This window comes from Fragaria vesca, linkage group LG7 (genome assembly GCF_000184155.1).
Source record: "Fragaria vesca subsp. vesca linkage group LG7, FraVesHawaii_1.0, whole genome shotgun sequence".
Taxonomy (NCBI): Eukaryota; Viridiplantae; Streptophyta; class Magnoliopsida; order Rosales; family Rosaceae; genus Fragaria; species Fragaria vesca.
Genome location: NC_020497.1, coordinates 2495442 through 2506846, shown reverse-complemented (window position 1 = coordinate 2506846; position 11405 = coordinate 2495442). Strand labels below are relative to the sequence as shown.

The window sequence follows — 11405 nt, the reverse complement described above, 5'->3', positions numbered from 1 at the left end:
CTTAATGCAGGAACAATCACAAGATAATTGCAAGCTTCCAATCCAGCACTTTATGAAGTTTCCCATATCAAATATTTTCTTTTTTCATACAAATTATATATGGATGTAAAATATCAAAATAATTGCGACAGTTTTGCTTCAATTCTGAACAAGGAAACATAAACCAACGGTATTGAAGAAGGGTAGGAAGAGATTGAAACCTTAGGATTTGGATACGGTTGGTGGCAGAGGAGAAATAGCCAGAGATGTGGGAGGGAGAAGGGCATATTTGAATGGCTTTGCCGGCCAAGTTGTCTATTCTCATTATTCCGGTGGAAAATTCGGAGTCGGAAAACGAAGCCTCTTCCGTTAGGTTGGTGCAACTTGATAGTTCAAAGAGAACTCGTGTGGTCGTGTTCTCCATTTAGGCCCACTTTTATTTCTACAAAATCACCAAAGAGTTATCAATATTATATTTAAAAATTAGATTTCAACCTGATGGTTTTAGAGTTTAGATCCCATTTTGAGATTAAGACCTTTATTTTAGGATATAAATTTGCCGACCATTCTTATTTGCCCATTAATGTTCATCTTTATTTTACACCCACTATTGGAGTTGTCCTCAGATCACACCATTAGAGTTGTCCTCAAATTATATACGAATTAGGTAAAAAAAAAAGAGTGTGAGTATTGGCGTGTACACTACTAAATTTCAAATGCGCATACCAGCTCAATACACCTGATCAGTTTGCATATAACAAGCCGAATACAAACTAAACTAACTTTGTCTCTTAAGACTAATTATAACTTCTATATCTTACCAACTTTTGACCAATAATATGTCTTCGAGTTCGTCAATCTGTGTGACTTCGAAGCAAACCACTATCAAAATGAGTGTCTCACTAACTTACTAACGTATCAAAGTGACTTGTTACCTCACCCTATTTTCAAAAAAAAAAAGAATTAGAAGGACGGGTGTGAAAAAGTGAAAAAATGTTGGTGAAAAATAGAGCTGAGAGGGGAAATGTAACTTGGGCACACAACCGCACAAAACGACCAACGTTCTCTTCTTTTCTTCCCTCTGTTCTCTCATCTCCCGATTTCCTTCTTCCCAAACACAAACCCGAACAAGAAAAGAAGCAGCAACTCCTTGGCTTGGTTGAGATGAGGGCTTTAGCAAGATTGATCGGACGAAGTCTCTCATCTCAGAAAAGATTCCACCTTTCTGAGCAACCCAACACCTTCCGGTACCTCTCTCGCCGAACCTATTTCCCATCCACGACGTCGTTTTCGGGTCGCCCTATCTCCCCCTCTTCGTCTCCTTTCGCTTCTACCAAATGGGGCCTTCTCTCAGGTTAGTATGTCAATCAAAAGCTTTGAATAAAGATCAAATTTTGATTCAGTTTATGGGTGATTATTGGTAAAAGGAAACATGGGTTAGTTTGAGTTTAAGTAGTTTACTTATGATTGGTGTTGAATTTGTGCAGGGCAGAAGAGAAGCATGTTTATACAAACACAGTCGACACCCAATCCTGCATCGCTTATGTTTTACCCTGATAAGCCTGTTATGGAAGTTGGCAGTGCTGACTTTCCGAATCCTCGGTCCGCTATGAACTCCCCACTGGCCAAAGCCCTTTATGGAATTGATGGTAAGATTGTTGTTGTTGTTGAGATTATTGCTAATGTAGCCTTATATTGTATCTGTTTTCGTGATCAGTACTCCAAGATATTAGCTTTAGGAGCATCTAGTTTTATACTCTCGCGGTTTATGTTTTTATTTAATTGGACTGGTGATTGAAAAACGGACGTTATTAGGACTGCTTGAACATATTTTTACATGCTTGATGATTATGGCTCACGCCTATATGTAACTGCCCATCCTTATTAACCGCACATCTGCACGTAGATGCTTTCCTCGGCCCTTAAAAGGATATAGCTCATAACTGATTCTGGTGGGGACTTCTTAATTAGAGGGTCTTAGAGTTAGAAGGGTATGTATGACTGTCGATGGATGGTTCCCTCTGTATATTGTGGTTTGTTTTGAGATGGAAAACACTTGTCTTTTGAGAAGGGAGGTTAAATTGAAGTTCTTGAGCATTATACCATCTGCACCCTGCCTGTTTGGATACCAGAGTCAGATCGTTTGTTTTTAATTGTATAGGTCATGTGCTTCCCTCCTCAAAAAAAAAAAAAAAAAAAAAATTAAACAAAACGTAGGAAAGGTTCAGATATAGTAGCTGGTTTGGGACTTTAGGGTTCAGTTGGTGATGGGGGTGCTTCAGGATTTACGCTGGTGATGATTGTAGGCTCTTTCTGAATACTGCATCTGAACTGTATAGATAAACAAAATAGATGCCTTAGATATACCAAAACAACTTCAAGAAAAAATTGGATACGCTTTTCCTTTCTCCTCTTTGGAAGAAAACTTCAAGAAAATTTGAAGTTTGTTTTCCATTAATCGACTTCAACATCTCACTGGATTGTTAATCAATCTCTAATCTTCTAAGTCTTCTTTTGACTAACACTTTTCAGTTAATATTACAAAAGTCCATTATCCTAACTTGCTAATAAATAGAAATGTCCATCAATAACATACCTTTATAATTTCCCGAACTCATTGCTAGAATAAAGCATAAATATAAAGCAAAATTGAATAAATTTGTAGCAGTGCTTTTCTTTAGAGGAAACACACTGCTTAATGTTGTTGTACATGTATCTTTAGGCTTCAGTTTGCAAAAGATTGTTTTACTTACACATCAAGAGATCGCATCATGTGATTACTTGGGCATGGTTACACATCACCCCCACGCAACACACAGAGACTTAAGTAGTGACCAACTACATGTATATGTTCCTCCACATGGTCAAAATGATATAGAAATAAACGCAAAGATACACAGCAACAGTGTGACCTACTTTAATGGTATTTGGGTTACAAAAAAAAAAAGTTTTTGCATCAAGTCTGTTGATCCCAAAAGAACAGCTAGTGTTGTCTATACTTTAACAAATAGTTGAAAACTTGATCAATTTATATTGTTGTTGATGCAGTTTGGGCTTAAATATTATTTTTTTCTTTCTTTATCTTTTTGGTCTTGAACTTTTAATGGCATTTTGTATGTTGAGGTTATAAACTCCACATGTTTTCCTTAATACAGGTGTCACTCGAGTGTTTTTTGGATCAGATTTTGTCACTGTAACTAAATCAGAAGATACTTCATGGGATATTTTGAAGCCAGAAATCTTTGCAGCAATCATGGACTTTTATTCTTCTGGGGAGCCACTCTTTCTCGACTCAAAAGCTGGGGCAGCAAAGGACACAGCTATTCATGAGGTATGACTACAAATTCATGTCTGTCAATGCATGTTGAGTTTTTATGCTAATTAACAGAGGCAGCAGATCCGAGTTATATCTTTTCTCTGAAATTTATTTTATTGATCTATCTCAAGCTTCATTCCAATAGCATGTTTCTTTTTTACCTTCTTGACTTTTCAAAATGCTAGTCTCAGCACAACCTTATCATACCCCATCGTTGTGCCTATCTGGGAGTCTTAGCTACAATAACATCTGAGAGTCTTTTGGAAGGGCCACTAGTTAGTCTTTTATTGTTACTCTTTAGTCATTCAGATGCCAATTTAGTTACTCTTATAGTCTTCTTGAAAAATGTACAAAAAGAAAATACCATTTGGTAATGCAAATGTAGTTCCCCTGATCATTTGCTGAAAGTCGTGAATATATCTGAGTGTCTGTGTTTTAACCGTCAATTATGCTATACTAGCTTTTGAAATAGTGGGCCCCCTTTGTACGGAGGCGTATTTTGTTTTCTTGTTATAGAACACTATTTATTAGTTTTTGTGGTGGCTGTTGCAGGATGATTCAGAAGTCGTTGCCATGATCAAAGAATTATTGGAGACTCGCATTAGACCAGCAGTGCAAGATGATGGTGGAGATATTGAGTATAGGGGATTTGATCCGTAAGTTTTCCGTCATTTGATCTTTTATTTTGATGTTCTTTTTATATATTGGAGACTTACTGAATCTCTTAGCACTTTTATACTGTCTATAGAGAGACTGGAATAGTTAAACTGAGCATGCAAGGAGCGTGTAGTGGTTGCCCAAGCTCATCAGTCACCCTGAAATCTGGCATTGAGAACATGCTCATGCATTATGTACCTGAGGTAAGAATTACATGCTTTGATTCTCAGTAATGTGCATATGTGCATATCTTTTGAATTGAAAGGTCTGTCTGTAAACTAAAAGTAGACACACACACACACACACACGTAAGTTATCCATCTATGAAATTGTGCTTCTAATACTATTGACTGTAAAGCATAATTCCCTTCCAATCATGATCTATACTATTGACTGTAGAATGACTAATCAAAGAAGGCCACCGAGATGTCAAAATGTGCTTCTCTCCTAAGGAAAATCCACCTTTTCACTCTCATTCCTAGAATTTTGAGAATAGAGAAGTAAGAGATTATAACAGTATTATTAGCGGATACCCAAATCTAAATGAAGTAACAAAAAGGTGACAGATGAATGTCCTTGCTGAATATCTTCCCATGTCTAAATCGGTTTGCACAAAAAAATATAAGCTCCTAGAAGAATGAATATTTTCCTCAGTCGAGTTATGAATTTTAAAGGAGAGTGAAATAAAATGTGCTCAATCCTGGATTCCAACCCATCAGCCTGTACCGGAATTGTATAGTAAAAGAATAGAACTATGAGATTCTCCGAAGTAGGAATCTCGAAACTTAATAAAAGATTACGCCTAGGAAACAGTTTTACATTGCTACCAAATACTTGTGGAGATTTCCATTTTGCCATTTCATCTACAATGATCTCAGATTTCTTAATGTCCGTCAAATTTATTCTCAAGAGAACATCTCTCATTCCCTGTAGCTTTACTTCTTGCTGCCTACCTCTCTAGATTATCACTTCCTTTGATTCTATTCAAAATGACTTTGTCCAAGGAAGTTGGATACATATTGGAATGAGTTCTTTCGCTCAAGATTGTCAGTACCTGAGATAGCTATTTGCATTTACAGGTCAAAGGTGTGGAGCAAGAACATGATGAAGAAGAAGATGCAGCACTAACAGGACATGTAGAGTAGAGATTTATTTTTTTGTTCAAAGCAGGCATAACTTAAAGATAGAATGGTGAGCTCACGAGAGATTGGTAGCATTCTTGTACAGTAGCAAATAAAGTTGTATTTTATTTATTGATTGGTCATGGGAGTTACTGAATAGTAAGAATCTAGAGCTTTGAGTTGTATAACGCGAAATTCGACTGGTTTACTTGGTCAATCAAAATTTCCTTGTTCAAAGACTACTGATGCATTTTTTCCTTTCCCCAAGAACTCTGGGTTGAACCTGCTTCTATATGTCGCTTGATGTAAACATGCATGTTTCCAGACTTGGTTTTGGAGTGAATGTCATCAGATGCTCGCATTTTGTAACCAATTTTTGTATGTGGTGCTAGACTGCTAGTGATTCATTCTGTTGTGTACCTACGTCTTTGCATTGCAGCATTATAAACGATCAACTCTAACACTTTGTAAAGAACACAAAGGAAAAAATTGGAAGAGCAATAGTTGCTCACGCTCTGCAATATACGGCCTTCCACTTACAAATACGAGACTTATACAATTAATGTATCAAATACGGTCTGAACTAATACCTTTCTTTTTAGTATTTGTCCTTGTTACTTAGCACGATAGTACTTCATCTTGAACAAGTCAACAATGTTGCATCATTGACCGACGTCCTCGTTTAGCGAAATTCACAACACGGACTATTGGCAGCTAGTTTGCTGCCGAAGCTTCTTAATTCTTAACAGCTAAGTACTCTTTCTCCTATAAAAGGCTCATCTTCCACCTAAACCCTCAAACACAATTCACATCGAGAAATACATAGCATTCCATTCATTGCTCATCATCTGCGATTTCAGTTCCAACAGAAAGAAAGAGAAGCTAGAAATATGGCTGAAGAGGACTCAACCACGCAGCAAGAACATATCGCGGAAGAGGTGGAAGAGAAGCAGCAGCAGCAGCTCAAGTACCTGCAATTTGTTCAAGTGGCTGCACTTCACGCCGCGGTCCGCTTCTCAAATGCTTATGGTTATGCCAAAGAGAAATCCGGTCCGTTGAGGACCGGCGTTGAGTCAGCAGAGGGAGCTGTGAAAACTGTTGTTGGACCTGTGTATGACAAGTACCAGGCTCTCCCTGGCGACCTCCTCTCTTTTCTTGATGGCAAGGTTGACGAATCTGTGACCAATCTGGCATCATCCTATGCAGACGCTGCTCAGAAAGCGCCAGATGCTGCTCGAGCTGCTGCATTAGAGATCAAGCGAAGAAGCTCAACCATGGCTAAGTCGGTATACTCCAAGTACGAACCGAAAGCTCAGCAATGTGCTGTTTGTGCATGGAGAAAGCTGAATGAACTACCTGGGGGGCCAAAGGTGGCGGAAATTGTTGTACCAACCGCTGCATATTGTTCGGAGAAGTACAACCACACTGTGAGTTGCGCTGTGGAGAAGGGGTACAAGGTTGCCTCCTATTTGCCTTTAGTTCCAACAGAGAAAATTGCACAGGTTTTTGGAGGAATGTGCCAGAAGCCGTTCAGTGATAGCTACTTCATTGTTGGTTTTTTTTATGGCCTTTGTAACATTTTCTTCTGCCTCTTTTATTTTTACGAGCGTTGTATCGTTGTTTTTAGGGACATGGCTACCCTACGTTTTGGGTAAACCATATTACGTGACGTTTAGTGTTGATGTTTGAAAGTCGGCAGTGTGTTCAATTTCAGATCACTGTCTCCCCTTCCAAAGCTAAAAAATTCCTGGGTTCATCTGTCACCATCAAATCTAGCGTACACTAATACCATCCATGGTGGATGTACACAGATTTTGCGTATGGCATTACTTGCGACCTACTCTAAAAGCAACAGCAAGTGGAAATTTGTAATTGATTGGTCGAAAGCTACACTTGCAAACCAAGTCTATCATTGACAAAAACATAAATTCAATACTGGGTGTGGTAGCACAAGGGTTGCTGATGGAGAACTTGGTAATGGTAGTGTGTCGCTTTTGGTATGAAGGGACTGGTATGGTCTCAGAAACACAGTTCTAATCTATGCCTTTATTTCCTATGGTCGACAGACAATCACATCACACCACAGCAGAAGCTGGTTTGGGTGGTATTTAATCAATAGTCTAATAATGCACAAGATAACAAAGATGTCAATGCCATCTCCAATTGATTGAAGCTAATAGATTCAAGTCTGAGAGCAGAAGAGGGATCTCAAACTTATCTTCAGTTCTCAACTTGTGAGAAACGAAAACTCTAAACTAGCAAGCAGGATTTAGATAAAACATCTCCCGCACGCAATTGGCATATTGAAGAGAGTAAAACCATCAAGGAAGGGAAACAACAGATACAACAAGCAAGCAAGCACAGGAGCAAAATTCCTCTCAAGCTTTCAAGCCAGTATTTAAATATAATTTCCATAGCAGTTTATGACCACAAACTGACACTACCATTCAGATACAATAAAACTAGTAATATTAATGTTCCCATGAAAAAAGACCTTCAAATATAGAACAAAGAAGAAAAAAGGGCGGAAAAAAAACATCCCAATCACTCTCCACTACAAACCCCGTCCTCCACATGACACTTGACACGAAAATCCAACTAAATTGAAAAAATAACTCACCACCAAAACATTTGTAGAACTTAGAAGCACTTCCTGTGGACAATGGATGGACCAGACTCATCGTACTCTCCCTTGGAAATCCACATCTAAACAACACAAGAAATCTTGTCAGTCTCGATAACCAAAACCTATGAATAAAGATTCTAAACTGTATGATACAATCTAAAAATTGTACTATGGGAACTGATGCAAACCTGTTGGAAGGTACTGAGGGAAGCAAGAATGGACCCTCCGATCCAGACACTGTACTTCCTCTCTGGTGGAGCCACGACCTTAATCTTCATGCTGCTTGGAGCAAGAGCAGTGATTTCCTTGCTCATCCTGTCTGCAATACCAGGGAACATAGTTGAACCTCCACTGAGCACAATGTTGCCATACAAGTCCTTTCTGATATCCACATCACACTTCATAATGGAGTTGTAGGTAGTCTCGTGAATGCCAGCAGCTTCCATTCCAATGAGAGATGGTTGGAAGAGGACTTCTGGGCACCTGAATCTCTCAGCTCCAATCGTGATGACTTGGCCGTCGGGAAGCTCATAGTTCTTCTCAACTGAGGAGCTGCTCTTGGAGGTCTCAAGTTCTTGTTCGTAGTCAAGGGCAACATATGCAAGCTTCTCCTTCATGTCACGGACAATTTCCCGTTCAGCAGTGGTGGTGAACATGTACCCTCTTTCAGTGAGAATCTTCATCAAAGAATCTGTGAGGTCACGTCCAGCAAGGTCCAGACGAAGGATGGCATGGGGGAGGGCATAACCTTCATAGATAGGCACGGTGTGACTCACACCATCACCAGAGTCGAGCACGATACCTGTAAAAAGAAGAGCCCATTCAATGCCAGAATAATTTGATGATAGGAACATTAAGACTCAAACCACAGAAATAGTCATACTAACCAGTTGTACGACCACTGGCATACAGAGAGAGAACGGCCTGGATGGCAACGTACATAGCAGGCACATTGAAGGTCTCAAACATGATCTGGGTCATCTTTTCTCTGTTGGCCTTGGGGTTAAGAGGAGCCTCAGTAAGAAGAACTGGGTGCTCTTCAGGAGCAACACGAAGCTCATTGTAGAAAGTGTGATGCCAGATCTTCTCCATGTCATCCCAGTTGCTTACTATACCATGCTCAATGGGATATTTCAAGGTAAGAATACCTCTTTTAGACTGTGCCTCATCACCCACATAGGCATCTTTCTGCCCCATACCAACCATGACACCAGTATGTCGTGGCCGACCAACAATACTAGGAAAAACAGCCCTGGGAGCATCATCACCAGCAAAACCAGCCTACAAAACCATTGTCGAATCAAAATGCTGACAAACAGTGGCAAGGGTGATATAAAAACACAAATGGGAACGAGAAATGAACAATTACCTTCACCATTCCAGTTCCATTGTCGCACACGAGTGGCTGAATGTCCTCGGTATCAGCCATATTTTACAAACCTGAAGCAAGGACATGAAAAAAATTAGTGCAACAGAAACAAATTTCCTTTTTAATGCCATACATTTGCCAGAACTGGGCACTTTGTTCAGTAATCAAATGAACATTCAGCGTTCCACTTCTTAAATTTTAACAGCAAATCACTCTGATATATCACTTTCTAACCAAACAACTTTCATTCTAATTAAATTCAATTTGAAAACACATGCAGGTAGCACCTGTCTAAGGCCCCATCATTCAAATCATTTTATCACTCAGTGATTCAATAAAGATTTAAACTAAAGCGATGAATCATCAAAACTCAGCATTCTCTTTCTATCAGCTTACTTCCTATATTTCACCGAACCATCCATCTCATCCTACTTTGCTTTCAAAATTAATACAAATCGCTTTGCATGAGTTCAAATCTAAACATATCAGATATCAGAGTTCAAATGCTTCGCCCAACAGTAAGCAAGCGCTAAAAATAATCCACAGCTGTTCAAAAAAGAAAGCAGCAGATCTAAATCATTTACTGATAAACCAGATCCAAAGCATTAGATCCAAACAAGCTAAAACCAGATCAGACAATCAAACAATCTCAACACATCCAAAACTCCAAAATCTAATTCAAATAGACCGATCGGTCAATAAAATTGAAACCTAATTCCAGATCTAACTCCAAGCACCACACACACACTCAGAATCATCACAAAATCTTCCAGATCAAACACATATACTTCTCCGCTCTCAAATTCAAACCAGAAACTTCAAACTCTAGCAGAATTCAACAACAGAAAAGATGCATAAACAGAAAAGAAGCACACAGATCCGCTCCGATTACCTTGAAAAGAGGAAGAAGAAGACGATCGGAGACTTGGACGGCGATGAAGAAGGACCAAGCCGACCTCTGCTGACGAAGGCTTGGCTGTCTCTGACCTCACGGCTACGATAAGTGGACTCGAAAGTGGAGCAGAATTAGGGTGAGCTTGAAACAAGAGTGGCCTATATATATAGCCGGGGGTTTCGAAATGCACATGAAATTCGGGCCAAATTTACAATTTCATTTATTTATTTTTCGAATAATTATTTTTCTTATTTTTTGAAATTGAAAAATAAAAAGGAATTAAAATTAGTGTGTGAGGACTGAGGAGGAATCATTTCGGCCACCAGAAAAGATAGAGTGACCTGGCTGACAGCCTTTTCCATGTTATGGATGTTTATGCGGGAGTCAATCTCAGCCGTCTGATCTGTGGGCCAGGATGATCAGTGCCAAGTCGGCTTGGGGAGGGTCCCACGGTTCGCGTCACATTTGAGAATCTCGAGTATTGTATTGGTCTGTTTGTCCGTGACCGTGACAATTATTCATCGCGAGTAACGGTGGGTGTTTGGGGTTTGCACTAAAACACACGCGACTTTGCCACCAATTTTCTTCGAATTTCAAATCACCTGTCTCGTCCATACTGTTAAATCAACCAATTTTTTTTTTTTGAACAGAATGAAAGCATCGGACGCCAGAATGCTACGTATGATAACCTCAATAATTATACTGAACCATTACATTTAAAACTGAAGCTCACTTATAAGTGAGCATAGCAGAGATACTAGACACAAAAAGATATTAGGAAAACATATTGTTAGAACCGAGGTGCTTAATTACAGTATTCCTAACAACATACAAACCATCTAGATATAGCTAATCTTCCTGGTCTACATGCTCACACACCAAACACAGAAGCAACACTACCTTTTATCCTTGTCATTTGGATCATGGCTTGGAGGAGTGCTAGAGAAGAGCACACTCAACATGTTATCACTAGTAATCTTAGCTATGATGGTGTCAAACCAAACCATAGTTTGATGGATAACGTCACTTGGATCCCAAATGCGAAACCCAAAAAAGCTAGAGCCAATCAGATTTGCCCAAAACTAAGCCCAAGTCCAAGTAGTTGGGTTGGCCACCCAGTTGGGCCTCTGAATTGGTTTGTGAACCCAAATGGAGTTGGGCCTAACAACTGATCTGTGCACCCAATCTCTATCAACAATGTCATTGCGTGTTCCTTCCACCGTCGTCGTCAAAAGCTAGGCCACGCCTAGCTTTTGTGCATCAGATCGGATCTTGCCTCTAGCAAGGTTCCCCATTTCAGCCTTTACCACCATTCTCAATCTCTGTATATGCCCACAATCCCAAAATCTCCTAGTAATCTCACCTATTCAGCCTGAGTCGTCTTTGAGCCGAGCTCGATTCGGACAAAAGTCACGCGCATTTTCTTTAAGATAAATATATGG

The 11405-nt window shown here is 39.5% G+C and overlaps 3 protein-coding genes across 3 annotated transcripts; 2 read left to right on the top strand and 1 right to left on the bottom strand.

Moving 5' to 3' along the window:
• Positions 1 to 1018: 1018 nt before the first annotated feature.
• Positions 1019 to 5307, top strand: LOC101313636 (nifU-like protein 4, mitochondrial-like). Its single transcript, XM_004306546.1, has 6 exons — positions 1019 to 1333; positions 1467 to 1628; positions 3135 to 3310; positions 3848 to 3951; positions 4044 to 4155; positions 5032 to 5307. Exons 1-6 carry the CDS (start codon positions 1144 to 1146, stop codon positions 5095 to 5097), a joined length of 810 nt encoding a protein of 269 aa, XP_004306594.1. The 5' UTR covers positions 1019 to 1143; the 3' UTR covers positions 5098 to 5307.
• Positions 5308 to 5877: 570 nt separating this feature from the next.
• On the top strand, positions 5878 to 6841 carry LOC101313344 (REF/SRPP-like protein At3g05500-like). The gene has a single exon (XM_004306545.1). It carries the CDS (start codon positions 5964 to 5966, stop codon positions 6726 to 6728), a length of 765 nt encoding a protein of 254 aa, XP_004306593.1. The 5' UTR covers positions 5878 to 5963; the 3' UTR covers positions 6729 to 6841.
• A 607-nt stretch (positions 6842 to 7448) lies between these two features.
• Positions 7449 to 10101, bottom strand: LOC101313051 (actin-7-like). Its single transcript, XM_004306544.1, has 5 exons — positions 9961 to 10101; positions 9069 to 9139; positions 8587 to 8980; positions 7888 to 8501; positions 7449 to 7779 (listed from the first exon to the last, which is right to left on the bottom strand). Exons 2-5 carry the CDS (start codon positions 9126 to 9128, stop codon positions 7714 to 7716), a joined length of 1134 nt encoding a protein of 377 aa, XP_004306592.1. The 5' UTR covers positions 9129 to 9139; positions 9961 to 10101; the 3' UTR covers positions 7449 to 7713.
• Positions 10102 to 11405: the final 1304 nt, after the last annotated feature.

What these genes read in the sequence shown, in the direction of transcription:
- LOC101313636 (XM_004306546.1), top strand. Translation starts at nt 1,144, where the DNA reads ATGAGGGCTTTAGCAAGATTGATCGGACGAAGTCTCTCATCTCAGAAA. An exon ending in AGGACACAGCTATTCATGAG is followed by an intron (nt 3,311 to 3,847) that starts GTATGACTACAA and finishes TGGCTGTTGCAG; the next exon opens with GATGATTCAGAAGTCGTTGC. An exon ending in GAGTATAGGGGATTTGATCC is followed by an intron (nt 3,952 to 4,043) that starts GTAAGTTTTCCG and finishes TACTGTCTATAG; the next exon opens with AGAGACTGGAATAGTTAAAC.
- LOC101313344 (XM_004306545.1), top strand. Translation starts at nt 5,964, where the DNA reads ATGGCTGAAGAGGACTCAACCACGCAGCAAGAACATATCGCGGAAGAG.
- LOC101313051 (XM_004306544.1), bottom strand. Translation starts at nt 9,128, where the DNA reads ATGGCTGATACCGAGGACATTCAGCCACTCGTGTGCGACAATGGAACT. An exon ending in ATGGAACTGGAATGGTGAAG is followed by an intron (nt 8,981 to 9,068) that starts GTAATTGTTCAT and finishes ATGGTTTTGTAG; the next exon opens with GCTGGTTTTGCTGGTGATGA. An exon ending in CCCTCAGTACCTTCCAACAG is followed by an intron (nt 7,780 to 7,887) that starts GTTTGCATCAGT and finishes TGTGTTGTTTAG; the next exon opens with ATGTGGATTTCCAAGGGAGA.